Source organism: Capra hircus, chromosome 13 (assembly GCF_001704415.2).
Source record: "Capra hircus breed San Clemente chromosome 13, ASM170441v1, whole genome shotgun sequence".
In the NCBI taxonomy this organism is placed as follows: Eukaryota; Metazoa; Chordata; class Mammalia; order Artiodactyla; family Bovidae; genus Capra; species Capra hircus.
Window position 1 is genome coordinate 79,334,299 of NC_030820.1, and position 20,019 is coordinate 79,354,317.

The 20,019-nt window shown below is 50.0% G+C and overlaps 1 protein-coding gene across 1 annotated transcript in view; it reads right to left on the reverse strand.

Annotated features, from left to right (window-relative positions):
- ZFP64 (ZFP64 zinc finger protein) overlaps positions 1 to 20,019 on the reverse strand; it is a 75,753-nt gene that overhangs the window by 7,810 nt on the left and 47,924 nt on the right. The window contains exons 6-7 of the mRNA XM_018058047.1: positions 5,617 to 5,766; positions 5,412 to 5,474 (exon numbers count right to left, since the gene is read on the reverse strand). Of these exons, the coding sequence (XP_017913536.1) occupies positions 5,412 to 5,474; positions 5,617 to 5,766 (213 nt within the window). The remainder of the gene's footprint in view (positions 1 to 5,411; positions 5,475 to 5,616; positions 5,767 to 20,019) is intronic.

A 20,019-nucleotide genomic window follows, 5' to 3' on the forward strand; every position in this document is an offset into this window, starting at 1 on the left:
TCGGTCTGTACCACTCTTCGGGACTCCCCTGCTGGCTGAGATAGCAAAGCGTCTGCCTACCACGCGGGAGACCTGGGTTCTCTCCCTGGGTTGGGAAGATCCCCTGGAGAAGGAAACAGCACCCCACTCCAGCATTCTTGCCTGGAAAACTCCATGGACGGAGGAGCCTGGCGGACAACAGTCCATGGGGTCGCAAAGAGTTGGACACGACTGAGCGACTTCACTTTCACTCTTCAGGAAAGCAAGGGTAGTCTATTAAAATACTACACAATGAACACTTTGATAGCAGCTGTACTTACATATAGTTTAATGTGATTTTATGATCTTTAAAAATGTTATTCTGGGAGGGCTCTATAAGCTTCACAAAATTGCCAGGAGTCTTAGCAGGAAAAAAGGATTAAGAGCACCTTTAGGTGGCATGTTCCAGACAGGCCGCCCCACCAGCTGGGCCCTGGAGGGGAGACCACGAGGCGTGGAGCTGCCACTGGCTCTGGGGACACAGGGCTCAGCGGAGCTGGCCTCCGCGGCCACTGAGATGGACACCGCCATCGCAGCCTAGTCCATGCACTCTCCAGCCTCTGGGAAAAGAAAGTTGTAAACGGAGTACTGTGCTCACGTTCACCCAATTTTCCAGCAAAAGTGTTTCCATGTTCAATTGTTTAATAGCAGAGGGAAAGAAAAAACTGTCTCAACTCACTTCAGGACAGATTAACCCTGATATCAATACCAAGTGATGAAATACAGAGTGGGATAAAACAAACATTGGGAGACAACGTCCTCTATGAGGTTAAACGCCAGACAATTATCTTAAGTGCAAAACATTTGAAATTCAAACGTCACTTGTTTTTTTATACTTTAGTAGCCAAGTTTGTCCAACTTTTTTGCTATCCCAAGGACTGTACCCCGACAGGTTCCTTGGCCCATGGGATTTCCCAGGCAAGAATACTGGGGTGAGTTGCTATTTCCTTCTCCAGGGGATCTTCCTGACCCAGGGATCAAATCCGCGTCCCCCGTGTCTCCTGCGTTGGCAGGTGGATTCTTTACCACCAAGCCACCAGGGAAGCCCCTCAACCATCATCCTTGATGAAAAAACCCAAAGCCAAGCAATACACATCCCAAGACCCAAACCCACTTCTGCAGACTTGGAATAAAAACAGACAAAAACTTCTCAAACATGACAAAATGACTTCCACAAGGATCCTAAGGACTTGAACCACAAATGGTGGTTAAAAAAAAAATCCAAGTAACTCCCTGGCAGTCCAGTGGTTAAGACTGGGTGCTTTCACTGCCGAGGGCCTGGGGTCGATCCTAAAAAAAAAATCCAAGTAACTCCCTGGCAGTCCAGTGGTTAAGACTGGGTGCTTTCACTGCCGAGGGCCTGGGGTCGATCCCTGGTTGGAGCGCTAAGATCCCATAAGCTGCTCTTGCAGAGGGGCCAGAGGGGGTGGGCGGGGGGAAATCAAGATATTTCATTAGAGTCAGGAGTAAGATTCGGATGGTTTGGTTCACCACTACTCAGCTCTAGCCCAGAGCACCAAGGCCCTCTGGGTCGAGTAGACAGACAGACACGATCTGCATATGACAATCTACCAGAGCAATCCAAGAGCAGCCAGGGGCCTGGAGAGAACGTGCAAAACTTCTCTGAAGCTCATTCTGCCGCCGTCAATGCTCATAAGTCCCCACACACCCCATCGCTCCCCCACCCTTCCTCCCAGGCTTCTCCCTGAAGAGACCCACACCCTGACTCGGGCGGTGGGGCGGCCCAGTGCGGCGATGCTTGAATTAAGTGTCGTGTTCCGTGATTCACAGTCTTAACTGAGTACTTTTCAGCTAGCCCACCTTGAGGCAAATACAGTTCTTGTGTTTCTTTTGGACTTTATTCCTGTGGGCTTTTCATCTGAATATTGGCACTTCTGTTTGAGTGACTGCTTGTTCAGGTCCTTTTCTATTGGAGTCATCACTGCTTTGCAGGCATCCTTGTGTGTTCAGAAGATGAACCCTGCCCCATGTGGCAGATTTCTTAACTTCTTGATGTCTTAGTGGAAGTTTTAACTTGAGTCATATTTAATCTGTCTTCTTGGTGGACTTTGCTAATTGTGTTTACCTGTCTATTTTCACCGTAAATTTGTCCTCCTGTATTTCCTGGTAAGTTATAGACTTTGACTTATTTAGCATACTTGGAATTTGAATGATAAATTTCCCTATTAAAGATGTCAATTACACTACACAGCGTGCTGTAAACCGAAATACTTGGCTGTCTTAACAAGTGCTTGAGGGGTGTCTGCACTGGGTGTTTTCTGTACCATGTTGACTTGAAAGAACTAAAAAAACCACGGGTATTTCAGATTTGGTGTTTGGCAGATGTTTCCTTAAATATGAACTAAGTGAGCCAGTCATATCAAGGAAAGTTACTGGAAATACTGGGATAAACTTTTGGATTCTATAAAGTTTGGATTGCAAAACATATCCCTCACTATCCCAGGCCTGCAGGATCCTAGCTTTAGGTCTTTCTACTGAGATTCATAATTAAGCACGATTTTTCTCCTATGGTACAATGAAATGGATGAGCATCTAGAAGAATTACAGAAGCTGGCAAAGCCACGTTTTCCCAAACGACTGGCCTAGGACTGTCAAACCAAGTGTGGTTTGAGAGCCAGTCAAGCATGAGTGAGGGCCAAAGTTGAAAACAAATGGAATTTAACAAGTTTGAAAATTTTATGGAAATGACTGCAAATTCTATACAGCAACTAATATTTAACAAACTACCATTTGTTGTATTTTGGTATAGTGTTACCTGAAAAGGCTATCGAAACTCCATTTCCAATTACATTATGTGAGCAGCCAGATTTTCCTCTTATATTCCAACCAAAGGAACACACAGCAATAGGCAGGATACTGGGATACAGGGGTGAGAGTTCAGCTAGACCATGAAATAAGACATATTTGCAAATGTACACACATTGTTTCTTCTCATAGAAGTGTTTATATATAGCGGGCTTACTGTAAATTTATTCATTTAAAAGTAAAAGTTTTGGTTTTAACTTCTAATGCAGTAACTGTCAATTAAACTCTTCGGGGGATCTTCAGGTTTGAAGTGTGAAGGATCTCAAAACGGTGGTTGGAAAATCAATGTTCTACCCATTTGGCAAAGGTCCAGCTTCCGCCTCAAGCGACCCCCTGCACACACACTGCCACCCCCCTTACAGCTGCGCTGAGAGGCCATGTGGTCTATATGTGAGCTCTTTTTCTTGGTAATAGAACCGTCTCTTTGTAGCTGGGCACTTACCACACAGATTCAAGACTTCAAGCTCCCGGACTTCATTTCCACAACTAAGAATCGCCACGCTACTAAGTTCTGGCCAATTGGGCATCAACTGAAATGACGTGTGTAACTTCCAGGATGCTGCCTTAAAAGGTAGGAGTAGGGCTTCCCTGCTGACTCAGACAGTAAAGAATCTGCCTGCAATGCAGGAGATCCGGGTTCGATCCCTGGGTTGGGAAGATCCCCTGGAGAAGGCAACCCACTCCAATGTTCTTGCCTAGAAAATTGCACGGACAGAGGAGCCTGGTGGGCTACAGTCCATGGGGTCGCAAAGAGTTGGACACGACTGATCAACTAACACCAGCCATCTGAGACCACACCAATCCTTGGGATATCCAAGCAACGAAATAGGACCCCAAGTCCCTGAAACCATGGGGCTGGCCACCACACTCGCCAACAGGACGGAAATATGTTGGCTTTATGTAACCCTGGGGAAAAATGCTAACAGCGCCCCAGGGCCCATTCCTGCTTTCCAGAGGTAGCATGGGCCTGCCCAGCATCTCCCCGCCGACTCAGGGAGCCCCACCAAGGACATGGCCTCACCGTGTACTTCCGTATCCCCCTCATGCTTTGTATTACTCCAATAAGACATTAATTCAGCCCCCACCTGTCTCTCGAGGTCCTCCTGGTACTGTGGCCATGGGGGCCTGACAACTCTTTGCAGGGCCCATCCTGTTCATTGTAGGTATCGGGCAGCACCTTCAGCCTCCGCCCACCAGAGTGGCACTGCCCCAACGGAGCAGCACTGCCTGGTTACCCTCAGGACGGAGTCGCCCCCTGGGAAGTTGCCTAACCCGGCCACCTTGATAGGGAGTCTCTCATCTTTGTTCAAATGGCTCCCGTGGTCTGTGGGTGACCACCATCATCCTGGCAGCCCTACCTCCCGAGGCTTCACAAGGAGGCCGTTCATGACCCACCCTTCCCAGGCAAAGCCGGCCCTTTGCTCTCTAGCTTCCACAGCCCACTGTCCGTTTCCAAGAGAGACTAGGTGTCCAGAAAGCTGTCCTCTTGACGCTGGAGCCTCAGGGTTTCAGGTGGGCATGTAGCTGCCCATCTTGGAGCCGTTTTCCAGCTCCGCTTTGTGCCTGGTGCGATGACCGAGTCTGGCTCGTCATCCGGCTAGTCACCGGGGAGGCCGCTTCAGGGGCCTGGCCTGGGGGAGGCTCTGAGCCTTCCTCCCACTTCAGTTCTCCACTGGCTGAGAGACCGAGGTCTGGAGCAGCTGCCTCGGACCAGGAGATGAAGCTGTTTGTTAGAATGACAGCTATATCCCACCAGCTGGGGACTACCTGGCTTCTTAAATTGTACTTGAGAAAAAGAACACTGATTGTGTTTAAGTCGTTTAGTCTGGTTTCTCTGAGAGCAGAGACATCAGTATCTCAACTCATACAGGCAGAGGGTGGCAAAGTTTCTGTAATGAGCTAGACAGTGTGTCTCCGGGGACTATTCAGTAATCCCACTGTAGGGCCAGGAAACAGCTATTTTTCATGCCAGCTGTTAATATATGATGGGCTTACTCTTCTATTATTTTTAACAGCAGCCACAGGAAACAGGCGAGCCTGCCAAGACAACAGGCCGTACGCAGTTTGCAGAGCCTGCTTCTAGGTCATTCCTTTGCTCCAGCACATCTGGTTTCTCTGCATTCTCAACAGCGTGGTTGCGCAGAAGGCACCTTCCATCCAGAAGCAGCCTCACTGGTCTTATCCACAACCTCTACGGCCAGAGGGTCTCTGTGCTCACCCTCCCTCTGCCCGCCTCTCCAACTGCATCCCACACCCGTTCTGCTCCGTCCACGCCTTTGCACCGCAATTCCCTCCCCCTGGAGTCCTTCCCTCTCCTTGCCTGATTCCTCAGCCATCTCTCCTACCTGAAGAGCCTCTTCTTCCAAAGAGTCTGCCATCACCAGCCTGCGACAGGCTCCCCCCGCCTGTCAGTTACCATCAATGCCTTTGAGATTTTTCAGGTCCCAGCCTCTCCTGCTAGATTGCGTCCTGAGGCAGAGACCTTCCATGTCGGGCTCACCATCATACATTTGTGTTCTCGGTTTTTTTCCAACACGCGACTTTGGAACAAACGAACAGGTACCTACCAGTGTGGATTCTTAGGTGGCGGTCCAGATCTTTCATGCCATGAACAGTTTTGAAGTGGCAACCTAGAAAAGAAAAAAGGTTCCCTTAACAGGACCTCAAAGAGGAAGTTACGAAGAATCTGAAATTCTGGCAAGTCAGTGCCTGAGCTCCCGTGACCGCGCCGGGTACAGGGAAGGGGCTCAGCACATCGAGTCTCCCCTTCACCTGGGTAGCAGCAGTTGAAGGTCCTCTCCCCAAGGGTCGCTGTTGGTTCCTTTGACTCGGAGGGAAGAGCCGCGACAGGGGCTTTCTGGGCGTCACTGCTGTCAGCGGAGGGACAAGGTGGTTTGGGAACATCGTTATCTAGTTCTGAAGCTGAAATCGAGACAATGGAAAGTATTACTTGATTTCTCAAATATAAGCACCATGATCAGGAAGATCCCCTAGAGGAGGAAATGCCAACCCACTCCAACACTCTTGCCTGGGAAATCCCATGGACAGAGGGGCCTGGTGGGCTACAGTCCACGGGGTCACAGAGTCGGACACAACTGGGCGCACAGGCCTTAGAGCAGCTTTGGGCTTATTTTACCTTCCCCCACTCCCCCCAGAAAACCCCCAAACATTACAGATTAGAAGCCATGCACTCTCTGGTCTCAACCATCCTCTTCACCAACTTCCAGGAAGCAGAGGGGACAAAGCAAATGGAAGTGTGCTAGGGACACGACTGTCAAGATCCAGACTTTGCAACAGCACCTCGCAAATGACGTGGGGAAGACCCGATTTGTAAAACAACTTCCAACCCATCAGACTAGCATTTTTAGTAAAATAAACACAAAGTATGAGAAAAATGGAATAAGACAATAAAAGCCCAAACGTTTCCCATGTGACATAAAGCTGGATGTTTGCCGAGTTACTTTTAAATGCTGTTTCTGAACTTATTTTAACTCAACTCAGCAAACAAGTCACAGACCACACTTCAAGCGTCACTGCTCTCCAGGTTAAAATGCCACTGTTTCAACCTGAAACATGAAGAAAAAAAGAGACTAGAAGACTTGAGATGGGTCTGCAGGATCAGGACTTTCTGGGATCCTGACCAAACATACTGCAAAATGCATTTAAAACCCCAGGATGCACCAACACTAAATGAACGTTTAAGGGACGTTTTTAAGGCGTGAAGATGAAGTTAAAGTTTTAAAGGGGATTCTAGTTGTTTGCAGGCATTCATGCTCAGTGATGTCCAGCTCTTCACAGCTCCACGGACTGTAGCCCACCAGGCTCTGTCCATGGGATTCTCTGGGCAAGGACACTGGGGCTGCCATGCCCTCCTCCAGGGGATCTTCCAACCCAGGGATTGGATCGGACTCTCCTGCATGGACGGGCGGGCTCTTTATCACTGAGCCACATGGGAAGCCGTGTTCTAGTAGTTTGGGGACGGCTATTTGTAGACTGTACATGTTTGATGTGCGTCAAAATAATCCAGGGCAGGGCAACGGCTGTATGAAGAAACAAGATCAGCCACTTGTAACCAGTGATTGAAACTGAGCCTCTGGTTCATGGCGTTCATCGCATAACCCTCTGTTAGCAAGGCTGACCCAGGTATAACTGTGGTTTCTGTCAGCCAAAATGGCCAGATTATTTCATAAAATTCAATCTAACAGGAAACTTTAAGAACTTCTATAACAAAGACCAAGTGCTCCTCAAAGACTGTAAAGTGATTTCTCTCCGAATAGATTTAAGACCTGGGTAAAAAGAGGTGCTGTCAATATTTTAGATCTGAAAAGAAAAAAATGTATTAAACAGTTTATGAATTAATCAGCCCAGGGTCAGGGACTTTTGATCCCAGGCTTCCTAGGTGGCTCAGCGGTAAAGAATCTGCCAGCCAAGTGGGAGATGTGGGTTTGATCCCTGGGTTGGGAAGATCCCCCTGGAGAAGGAAATTGCATGGCAACCCACTCCGTTATTCTCGCCTGGAAAATCCCATGGATGGAGGAGCCTGGTAGGCTACAGACGGTGGGGTTCCAAAGAGTCAGACACGACTCAGTGACTGAACGAAAAACGCGGACGGTGGATTCCGCTTTCCTCGACAGGCTGGTCAAAGCAAACCTTCTCACCACAGAAGCTGCAGAACACGCTGAGGAGGGCATAGGGTTGGCCTGGTTATGTGCCAGCTGTGCGATTACCGGCAACTTACTCATCCTTTCTGAGCTTCGGTTTACTTCGCTGTGAAGAGGCATCACTGACCCACCTCCGAGTAAGAAGAGATGTACTATGTAAATTCCCAGCAGGGCATCCAGCCTCCATCGCGTCAATGCTATTACAGGGCTTCAGTTAAAGGGCCGCAGGCGTCACATCCAAGGAGCTGCGATGCTTGAAGCCCCTTAACAGGGGCTGAACAAGGGACCTAGGCCCATGCCTTTCAACTGGGGGTCATTGTGCAATACCTGGGGACACTTCTGATCATCATGATCGTGTGCTCACGTTTGTGACAGTGGCATCTAGTGGGTGGAGGCCAGGGACGTTGCTGAGCATCCAGTGATGCACAGGACCCCCCACCCGCCACACCAGAATCACCTCAACTGTGGGTTAAATGTAGTCTCCAAAGCCTCATCCACCTTAACTGGGGAGGGGGTGAGCCCAGGAACCTGTGTTTTAAAGCACGCCAACCTCATACTTACTCTCTAAGCCTTTGATACTCAAGGGGTGGTCCTCAGAGCACTAACACCAGCATGATCCAAGAGCCTGTTAGAAAGGCAGAACCTCAGCTCTTAGACGTACAGAATCTGCGCTTTAACAAGATCCCCAGGTGAGGCCCACGCACATCAAATGGGGAGAAGCACAGCTCCAAGCCATAGCTTCTCAAATTACCCGCGCATCACAGTCACCTGGAGGGCTTGTTAAGGTACAGGTGGCGTGGCCCCCCCTCTGGAGGTCCAGGGTGGAGCTGGCGGTGTTTCATTTCTAACAAAGTCCTAGCTGATGCTGCTGGTCTGGGGACCACACTGAGACTTTCTGCTTGCAGGAAGAGAACCTGGCTCAGAGATGCTGCTCAAGGCTGCTGGGCAAGAGTTTTCAGGGAATCAGAAAACTTGGCACGTCTGAAGTCCATCATTGTGCCTCTCAGAGGAAGACAAAACCTTGCATTGCTTAGCAATTCACGTGTTAAGAAAGCAAGCCATTAAACTCCTGAGGGTTTTTAATCCCACTGAAACCAAGAAAACTGGAAAGCTAAGTAGGAGGCTGTGAAGCACAGTGGTTTACGCCTGGGAAGCCAGCTGATAAAGAATAGAATTGGAATCTGGAACTTATTAGCTGTGTGACCCTGGTTGAGTTCCTCAACTTCCTTGTTCCTCAGTTTCCACATTTATAAAATGAGGATTTTGGTCCCCATTTCCCAGGTTTAGACGAAGATTAAATTTCTTAACATACTTCGTAAAAGAACCTTCTGAGTCAGCACTATAGATGCTCTTGGTTATATTCCCTGATGTGCACGTGCACACACACACACACCACACACTCACACACCACACACTCACCCCCCCCACACACACTCACACACACATACCATCAAATTCTCAGGGAGAGGGAAACAGTTCACAGGGCCAATGTGAAGGCAGGCAGAAAGGAGACTGTTGGGTTAAAGCTCTCAGAAAACTGTGCCCAAGGCTATAAAGGGTCACCCAGGCAGAAAACGGCGGAGCTTCAGAGGCGACCTCCTTCTTCCAGGAAAGGAAGGAAGGCGGGAAGCCTGCTCTCCTGAGACAGGCGCAGCTGGGGCAGAGACCCTCCTAGGCTGGAGGCGGCGGTGGGCCGCACCTGACGGTGGGAACTCAGAGTGGCTCAGTGGCCTTCTAGCCTTTTGAGAAACTGCTGGTGTCTTTTGCTAAGGTCGTTTTCCTGCCTCTCTTAGCTTCTCTCTGGTGGTGACTGAAGTTCCCAGCTGACCTGTGTCATTCTGTCTCCTCCAGAAGCTACATCAGTTGCAAAGCCATCTGCAAATTAAGAGCAGCCCAACCTTAAAAAATGGGATTCCGAGGTGGCTCAGCAGGAGAGAATCCACCTGCCAATGCAGGAGATGCAGGCATGCGAGTTCAGTCCCTGGGACAGGACGATCTCCTGGAGGAGGCAATGGCACCCCGCTCCAGCATTCCTGCCTGGAAAATCCCACGGACAGAGGAGCCCGGTGGGCTACAGTCCATGGGGTCGGAGAAGAGTCAGACACAACCTAGTGACTGAGAGCGCGCATGTGCTCACACAGACACATACACGTGCAACCTTAAAAAAAAAAAGGCAGGCCTCTAGTTCACATCATAACCGACCTGAGACAAGTGTAGGGGACATCAGTTACAGGCTGTTTTTCTCTGCAGCGGTGGCCACCCCGCAGTGCCGCACAACACCCTCCCCAACCCCTCCAAACACGGAGCAAGGCTCCAGGAGGTTGCCCTCCAAGCGCTGTTTGCAGGAGTAAAAAGTAGCCCATAGCACTCACTTTGAACAGCCTGCGTTTCTTCAAGAACCGTCTAATATTATCGCTCCCCCCACAAGACTCAACATCCCCAGTACCACCCCAATTCTTTACGGAGGAGCCGCAGCCCTGCCCCGCCCCCAGGAAGACCCTGGTTCTACCTACCTATCCGCACTCTATACCTCGAGGCAGAGACAGGGCATTTTGGTTGCAGAAGTTTCACCCAGCCAAGCTTTACTTTTATATACAAACCACCAGTTTAGGAGTGGCTTTGTTAAGCTGCTTCTCTCCTCCACTGCCTCCCTGGGAGCAGTGCGGTCATCAGAGCCCACCGGACACCTGCTGCTGGAGGTCTGCCCCTTCTCACAGAAGAGACCAGATCCTCCCTCTCCCTTTCGGAGCTAGGAAAATGCAGAGGCGGGGGGAGGGAGAAGGGGACAAAGTTCCAGTGAGGGCTCCTCTCACCAGCTCCTGGCTAAGCAAAAGGCAGCAACTCATCGCGGGGGTGGCTGGGTGGGGTGGAGAGACCTGAAATAGGAATCTACACGGTCTCATCAGAGGACAAGATAATCACAGCGGAAGCGCCTTAGAAATGCAGATTCCTCGACTCCGCTCCACCCCTGGGATTCCAGGAGCGCGGGGTGGGAGCCGGAGGAATCCAGCGAGTTCTCAAAGCTTTCCACCCGCAGTCTTCGGAAGCAGAGGCTGCCTCTGGGCACTCAGGGTTCCCCAGGGTCTCCAAGCTTCTCCCGGAACCCCTCTAACCCTACACCCCACCACCATCCTTATCCCGCTCCCGCCCTAAACCCTGGCGCCACTTCATTCAGAGTAAGAGTCGACACCCTCACTGGAGCCCGGGGCCCCCGGCCCCTCTCAGACCTCAGCCAGACGCCCCCGCCCCAGCTCCAGCCTCGTTGATGCCCTCGGCCGCCTCTACCGCTCGCTCAAAGCCTCAGGAGTTTTCCTCGATGGTGCCCTCCGCCGAGAGGCCTTCCCCGGGCAGCACCCGGCCCCTCCCAGATCGGTGCTGTCCCAGGGCTCACCCCAAACACGCTGCACGCGCCACCGCTTTATCTCGGGGGCCATCGCTCCGGTCCCCAGAGGCCTCGAGCTCCAGGTGGACGGGAACCGGTCGCAGTGCCTCCGCTCCAGCACCTCTCTCCAGGGCCCGGCAGAAGCTCGGATATTCCCCCCCCTCCTCAATTCCGTCCCCGCTCCCCCCACCCCCAACACCCAGGGAGACGCCTGGATCTCGGAACGCCCACCTCCGAGGCGCACAGCCCCAGCCCGGCGCCAAGGAGGCCGGGCACGCCGAAGGCTGCCTCCGGAGGGATCTCAGAGCATCCTTCCAAGGTGTGCGAGAGACGAACCGTCATCGAATAGCGCTTGGGGGGCTGGGGGGCAGGAGTGGTTGCAGGAGAGCGACTCGGGGAGCGACGTAATCTACCCGAGAAAGGTTAATTTACAAGGGGGTGTGTGTGTAACTTACAAAGGCAAGGGTAACAAGGTCTGAGCCCCAGAACTCAAGTTGGAAGCCTCACCGACACCCCCCCCCCCTTCCAGCCCGATGGCCGAGACCTCGCACCCACGCGGGTCTGCGGAAAGTCCGAGAAAACCGCCCCCAGCACCCGGGGTCCCCGGCGCCACTCACCCGGCTCCCCCGCCGCTTCCGAGGCCGCCTCTGCGAACTCCCGGCTCGCGGACTGCGGCTGCTCGGAGCTGAGATGCTGGGGCCTGGCCTGCTTGCGCCGCGACATGGCGTGAGGATCGGGGCTCTGGCGACTCCCTGCGAGCGGCCAGCCTCACACAGCCAGTTCCCGGAGTTCGGGAATTAACCCGGCGCGGCCGCAGCACGCACGTCCCGGCAATCCTGCTCATCAGCCCAGCAGGACGGTTTATCAGGAGCCCTGGCGGCGGACTGGCCCGCAGCCAAACCTCGGGACTCCCTGGGAAGCGCGGGGCGCACTCGGGCAGCCCACACCGGCTGGGAGCTCGTTAGAAATGCAGACTCTCGGGCTCCACCCCAGACCCGCGGAATCAGAATCTGCATTTTAACAAGCTCCCCAGGTGATTCGCATGCACATTAAAGTTTGAGAAACCGTGTCTGCATTTTAACGAGGTCCCCAGGTGATTCGTTTGCCCATTAAAATTTAGAAGTACAGCTCTCCTCCAACTTTAATGTGCGCGCGAATCACTGGGGATCTCGTTAAAATGCAGATTCTGACTCAGTGGGTCTGGGGTGGGGCCTGAGCTTCTGTATTTCTAACGAGCTCCCAGGTGAGGCGGCTGCTGCCCAGGCAGCGCTTTTAGATTCTGGCTTAATTGGTCTGGACTTGAACCCTGGACATTGGTGTGTATATGTATATTTTTAAGTCCCTCAGGTTATTCTGATGTGCAGCCAAGGTTGGGAAGCACGACCTCCACTCGTGGCTGCGTATTCGAATTTAAAATTTAAATTAGGCTACAACTGCAGGGTGAACCCACTGGTCCTGGAAGAGCTGGGTAAAAATGCAGATTCCGCAAGTTTTCGCTTCAGGCACCAGGGCCCAGGAATCTGTATTTCTGTGCACCGTCTTCCCCATCCGATCCCCAAACCACTCCCCGCCCGGTCCCGGGACCCCGGGACCCCGACGCCCGGGGTCCAAGACCACACAGAGAGAGACTGCGGCCAAGAACGGGGCGGACCCCGCCCGGCAGGTGACCGAGGCGTGGTCCAGGGAGCGGGGGGCGGTTGAGCTAATTGGCGTTCTTGCTCAGACTGGCTGGGTCTTGATGAGACCCGAGGGGACCCCTCCTGGCACCAGGTAAACGACATCCAACTGGGAGCAGAAAGCCACCTACGAGCCCCAGGTGTTTGCGCTCTTCGGTTGGGGAGTTACTCGAGGCGGGCTGTACCCGGAGCTTGCCCGAACCTGAGAGTCACGCGGTGCCTTTGGGTAAAAAGCCAGGTTCAGCTTGGAACCCGCGGGGGCGGGGCCCGGGAGCCCGTATTTTCTCACAGAGCCGCCGGTGCGGTTTTCTTCGGTGGCTGGTCCGGCCCCGCGCGGCTTCCGCTTCACCCTGTCATTCATTCACCTTTTGTGACGTTTAGCCTTGACACACCCTAGGGGACTGCCTGCGCGCAGCGCATTTTTATATTTCTCAAAGACAGAGCTTGTTTTCCTCAAATTTCCTGTTGATTTTCAAGGTGTAGACTGATTGTAAACATGTCTGTGTAAAGCCGGATGAAGCCACTCAAGGTTGAATTTTCACGACGTTTATTAAAAGCAACTCTTAAAGCTTTCTTTGGGATGTGTGCCTACGGGCACATGTGGTGGTGGCGGCGGCGTAGGCGCCAAGTCGTGTCCGACTCTTTCGGCCCCCTGGAGCCTGCCAGTCTCCCCCGTCCATGGAATTCCCCAGGCAAGGATGCTGGAGCGGACCGCCCTTTCCTTCTCCAGGGGATCTTCCCGGCCTGGGGGCGGGGGGAGGGGAGGCTGAACCCGCATCTCCCCGGCCCAGGGTGGGGGCTGAACCCGCCCTCCTGCGTTTCACTGAAGGCGGGTTCTTTCCTGACTAAGCCTCCAGGGAAGCCCTCGGGGTACACGCACAGGTAAAGCCGTTTCAGAACATCCTGGTGCTTGTGCTTATTGTGTGTCTTTTTGAAATGTCTCAGAAGGATTATTAGGTGGCACTTGCCTCTTGTTCAGTCTCAGTCGTGTCCAACTCTTTGCGACCCCATGGACTGCAGCACGCCAGGCTTCCCTGTTCACCATGTCCCAGAGTTTGCTCAGACTCATGTCCATTGAGTCAGTGATGCCATCCAACCATCTCACTTCACCCTCTGTCTGCCCTCAATCTTTCCCAGCATCAGGGTCTTTTCCAATGAGCTAGTTCTTCGCATTAGGTGGCTTAAATATTGGAGCTTCAGCATCCATCCTTCCAGTGACTATTCAGTGTTGGTATCCTTTAGGATTAACTGGTTTGATCTCCTCGAAGTCCAAGGGACTCTCAAGAGTCTTCTCCAGCACCACAGTTTGAAAGCATCCTTTCTTCAGTGCTCAGCCTTCTGTATGGTCCAACTCTCACATCCATACACGACTACTGGAAAAAATACAGCTGTGACTAGATGGTCCTTTGTCGGCAAAGTGATGTCTCTGCTTTTTAATACGCTGTCTATGTTTGCCATAGCTTTTCTTCCAAGGAGCCAGTGTCTTTTAATTTCACGACTGCAGTCACTGTCCGCAGTGATTTTGGAGCCCAAGAAAATAAAGTCTGTCACTGTTTCCATTGTTTCCCCATCTATTTGCCATGAAGTGATGGGACCGGATGCTGTGATCTTAGTTATTTGAATGTTAAGTTCTAAGCCAGCTTTTTTACACTCCTCTTTTACCTGCATCAAGAGGCTCTTTGGTTCCTCTCTGCTTTCTGCCATTAGGGTTGCCTCTGGGGAAGTTGAAGGAGGAAACGCATGTAGCCCAGAGGCTGGGAGAGGTCTGACACCACTCCACAGGTGTGTGCCTGTGTCTGTATCTGCTGTGGATAGAGGTCATTTCTTCAGGTCAGGTGCACAGAACTGGATTAACCGATCTTTGGTGTTAGTACATGTCCCGTTGCCATCCCTGATGCGCATTTGTCTGGGTGCTTATCTGTTCCTTGGCTTACTGTGATATAATTAATACCAGGGAACCTGCAACCCCCACAGACCTTAACCATTTCTCATATACCTCCCTTAGCCCCTCCCCCAATTTAATTGCCATCAACCTAAACCCTCCATTCTTCATTTCTCTGCCCTTTTTCCCCCTTGACAAGTTTTTTTTTCCTTTTTTGCACCTACACGTATTCCTTAAATCTTAATCTTTCAAGAAGGTCATTAAAAGGGAACGTAGTGACTTCCCTGGCGGCGCACTGGTTCTGCCTTCCAATGCAGGGGGTGGGTGTCTCTGGTCCCGGGTCAGGGAGCCAAGAGTCCCACATGCCTTGGGACCAAAAAACCAAAATGTAAAACAGAAACAGTGTTTTAACAAATTCAACAACGACTTTAAAAAATGGTCCACATCAACAAATACTGAAAAGAAAAAAGAAATGGGAATGTAATCTCCCAGGAATTAGTTAGTTAGTTCAGTCGCTCAGTCGTGTCTGACGTTTTGCGCCAGGCTCCTCTGTCCTTTACCATCTCCTGGAGCTTGCTCAAACCCTTGTCCATGGAGTCGGTGATGCTATCTCATCCTCTGTCGTCCCCTTCTCCTCCTGCCCTCAGTCTTTCCCAGTATCCGGGTCTGAATCACTCCCTCATTTATTATATTGCTAAGGTCGCCCACATTGTCGCTGTTGTTCAACCATTTTGACGGGTGTGTAATATTCCACTGTGATTATCTGCTTTCCTGTTGACGGGCACTTGGTTGTTTCCCAGTCTTTGCCTCGTGACTCATGTGGCTACGGTCTTTCTGGAAAGTGTCAGTTTCTTAAATGAATGTGAACATTGGTTGGACTGTAAGAGACTAAGGCACGATGAAGCAGGAGAGGCATCAACCTCACTTTCCCAGCGAAGGGAGAGGGACCGTGGAGCCACCGTCTTTCCCACACTCCATCTCATTGGATGTTTTAATTTTTGCCAATCAAGTTGACGTACAAAGATATTTCACTAAGATTTTGACTTGAATTATCCTTGCACATATTTCTACTCCAAAAAAAGTGAAAAATAGCAATGTTTTCTACAAGTATCATGACAGCAACAGATTAAAATTTGTTTTCTTCTTTGAAGGCATTGTTTTAGTGTTTCGTAGTACATCCATTCAGAGTTACGATCCTAAATAAAGTTCCATACCATGTTTGGTTTTAACGGCTTAATTTCAGGGTCATCACTGAAAAACAGAAGAGGAGAAAACCTCACAGAATATATAGAAAAAAGCAAAGTACCATTGGCTATGCTTAAGTTCCGGTTCTCCCTTTTTAATCCCATTCACCAGTTAATATAGATTGACTCTTCATTTTCTTTGAAATCCAGCATGTAAATTTTCATATTCCCTGATAATCAACCTGGGGCTTCTACAAACTAAACTAAAGAGTATGCACCACTATCTGTGTAACAAGTGGATTTCAAACCCACTGAAGCTCTGTAGGTGGAAGATATTTAAAAAGATTAGGAAATTCTATTGCCAAGTTTAAACATGCAGATAGAGGTTTTTACAGGTGACAACTTTTCTTTATTTTCAGCAACAAAATTGCCTAACAAAGGAATCCTGGCTGAACACTGTATTTCAAATATTCACTCCATATCATGTTCCTCTTGGAAACTAGTTACTTTCTGGTTTAGAACTTCTTCTTTTTCTTTCTTTGCTCTTGTCTTTGGGCATGCACGATCTTAGTTACCCGCAGTTCAGGTCAGTCAATCAGTCATGTCTGACTCTTTGCAACCCCATAGACTGCAGGACGCCAGGCCTCCCTGTCCATCACCAACTCCTGGAGTTTGCGCAAACCCATGTCCATCGAGTCGGTGATGACATCCAACCATCTAATCCTCTGTCGTCCCCTTCTCCTCTTGCCCTCAATTTTTCCCAGCATCAGGGTCTTTTCCAAGGACTCAGTTCTTCACATCAGGTGGCCAAAGTATTGGAGTTTCAGCTTCAACATCAGTCCTTCAATGAACACTAGGACTGGTCTCCTTTAGGATGGACTGGTTGGATCTCCTTGCAGTCCAAGGGACTCTCAAGAGTCTTCTCCAACACCACAGTTCAAAAGCATCAATTCTTCAGTACTCAGCTTTCTTTATAGTCCAACTCTCACATCCATATATGACTACTGGAAAAATCACAGCTGTGACTAGACAGACCTTTGTTGACAAAGTAATGTCTCTGCTTTTTAATATGCTGTCTAGTTTGGTCATAACTTTTCTTCCAAGGGGCAAGTGTCTTTTAATTTCATGGTAGCAGTCACCATCTGCAGTGATTTTGGAGCCCCAAAAAATAAAGTCTGTCACTGTTTCCACTGTTTCCCTATCTATTTGCCATGAAGTGATGGGACCGGATCCCATAATCTTTGTTTTTTTTGTGTTGAGCTTTAAGCCAACTTTTTCACTCTCCTCTTTCACTTTCATCAAGAGGCTCTTTAGATCTTCACTTTCTGCCATAAGGGTGGTGTCATCTGCATATCTGAGGTTATTGATATTTCTCCCAGCAATCTTTATTCCAGCTTGTGCTTCCTCCAGCCCAGCGTTTCTCATGATGTACTCTGCATATAAGTTAAATAAGCAGGGTGACAATATACAGCCTTGCCGGACTCCTTTCCCAGTTTGGAACCAGTCTGTTGTTCCATGTCCAGTTCTAACTGTTGCTTCTTGACCTGCATACAGATTTCTCAAGAGGCAGGTCAGGTGGTCTGGTATTCCCATCTCTTGAAGAATTTTCCACAGTTTGTTGTGATCCACACAAAGGCTTTGGTGTAGTCAATAAAGCAGAAGTAGATTTTTTTTTTTGAACTCCCTTGCATTTTTGATGATCTAATTGATGTTGGCAATTTGATCTCTGGTTCCTCTGCCTTTCCTAAATCCAGCTTGAACATCTGGAAGTCCCCCATCAGGGTTCAAACCTGTGGTGCCTGCACTGGGGGCGTGGAGTCTTATCCGCTGGACTGCTAGGGAAGTCCCTAGTTACTTCTCATTCTTTATATATATTACTTTTATCTTGATTTTTTAAAAAAAATAGTTGTTAGGTAGTTCCCTTTCTTCACAGAGAAAGTGAATTTTTAAGGCTTGTCACTTTGTAAAAGAAAAATGGAGTATATTTGTAATTTTGATAATTTAAGCAAGCATTTTGCCAAGAGATAACACATACTGCTGAATTATACAGGAGATTTTTCCTGGCCACTCAGCATCTCCTTACAAAGCATTGCAAAGATTCCAGAGTTAGTATCCTATCATTGCTAAGCACATGTACTGGGGCCAGCCAGGGTGAGAATCCCAGTTCTGAGACCACGTGACCTTGAGAAAGCTGTCCTGTGCTTCAGTTTTCCCATCAATAAAATGGGGATGCTAATACACCCAGGGTGGTAGCGAGGGTGAATGAACTTCGTAAAGTGCAGGGAGCAGGGTCTGCTACAGAGGCGGGACTGTGAACGGTAACAGGTGTTCATGACAGCAGGGTGAGAGTTAGAGCTCCTGTGATAGTAGCTAATGCTTATGCAGAACTGGCAGTTCCTGGGATTCCCTGGAAGTCCAGTGATTAGGACTCTGAGCTCTCACTGCTGGGGACCCGGGTTTGATCCCTGGTTGGAGAACTAAGATCCCACAAGCTTCGTGGTATGACCAAAAAAAAAAAAAAAGAATTGGCGGTTCCAGTGAACTTGAGGCAGATACTCGTTTTATGTGGGAATAAACAGGAAGCCAACAAGCGTGTGCTGACGTCATCAACCCTTCTGAGCTGCCTTCGTGCCAGTTTCTCTCCCTGGTAAATAAGTGCTACTGCTAAGTCGCTTCAGTCGTGTCCGACTCTGTGCGACCCCATAGACGGCAGCCCACTAGGCTCCCCCGTCCCTGGGATTCTCCAGGCAAGAACACTGGAGTGGGGTGCCATTTCCTTCTCCAATGCAGGAAAGTGAAAAGTGGAAGTGAAGTCGCTCAGTCGTGTCCGACTCTTAGCAACCCCATCAACTGCAGATTACCAGGCTCCTCTGTCCATGGGGTTTTCCAGGCAAGAGTACTGGAGTGGGTTGCCACTGCATTCTCTGTTAATAAGTACTAGTACTCATTTAATTAGTCAAGTAATTTCTTTTTTAAGAGAAATAAATTAAAAACACAATTCTCTCTCTGACTGTTCCCAGAGAAGAAAAAGATAGCTCATAAGAATTTGAAAAGAAGGTCCAAAGTCACTTACGATGAAAGAAATACAAGTTAAAAATACATTGAAGTACTATTTTATATCCTGTCTGAATAGAAGAGATAAACACACACACACCCCATGTTAGTGGAGGGGAGTGTATGTTGTGGTCCCCACTGTGCACTTCTCAAAGTGTGCGTGGGCATCGCTGGGGACCTTGTTCAAAAGCAGATTCTGACTCCAGTGCTTCTCAAACTTTAACTTGCAGAAGACTGACCTGGGGATCATGCTAAATGCAGATTCCGGGCGAGAAATGTGTAAGCGGTGTTCAGCATCATTAACTATAAGGGTGGTGATGGTGAAGTTGCTAAGTTGTGTCGGACTCTTCGAGACCCCGTGAACTGTAACTTGCCCGGCTTCTCTGTCTATGGGATTTCCCAGGCAAGAATACTGGACTAGGTTGCCACTTCCTTCTCCAGGGGAATCTTCCTGAGACCCAGATCAAACCTGGGTCTCCTGCACTGCAGGCGGGTTCTTTACCGACTAAGCCCGATTACTGGAATGAATATCAACCACAAAGTCCTTTTTTCTTTTAACCTATCAGCTAGATAAAAATTGAGAATGCTGACAACATCTATTTTTAGCAAGAGTGCAGGGAGATTCGTCCTCTCGTGCATTGCCAGTGAGAGCGTGAGTATTTATGTCCCTCTGGAGGGCAGCTGGGCAGTGAGTCTGTAGATGCACCCTGCCAGGGCCTGGCAGTGCTACTTTCCGGCGACGCTTCAGAGAAACGGTGGCACACGTGCCAGGGGGCAGGTCCGAGGATGTTCGCTGCAATAACCACTGTCACAGCAAGAACCCTTGGGCGACGGCCTAAATGCCAACAGTAGAGGAGTGGTTGGAGAAGGCGCTGGCCCCCACCCCAGCACTCTTGCCTGGAAAATCCCATGGACGGAGGAGCCTGGAGGCTGCAGTCCATGGGGTCGCTAAGAGTCAGACACGACTGAGCGACTTCCCTTTCACTTTTCACTTTCATGCATTGGAGAAGGAAATGGCAACCCACTCCAGTGTTCTTGCCTGGAGAATCCCAGGGATGGGGGAGACTGGTGGGTTGCCGTCTATGGGGTCGCACAGAGTCAGACATGATTGAAGTGACTTGGCAGCAGCAGCAGCAGAGGAATGGTTAGATCCAGCTGTGCCTTACCACATCAGGCAGCAAATAAAAGTACTCAGGCAGATTCACGGTTATAGGTGTGGCTACAGTCCATTCTGAAGGAGATCAGCCCTGGGATTTCTTTGGAAGGAATGATGCTGAAGCTGAAACTCCAGTACTTTGGCCACCTCATGCGAAGAGTTGACTCACTGGAAAAGACT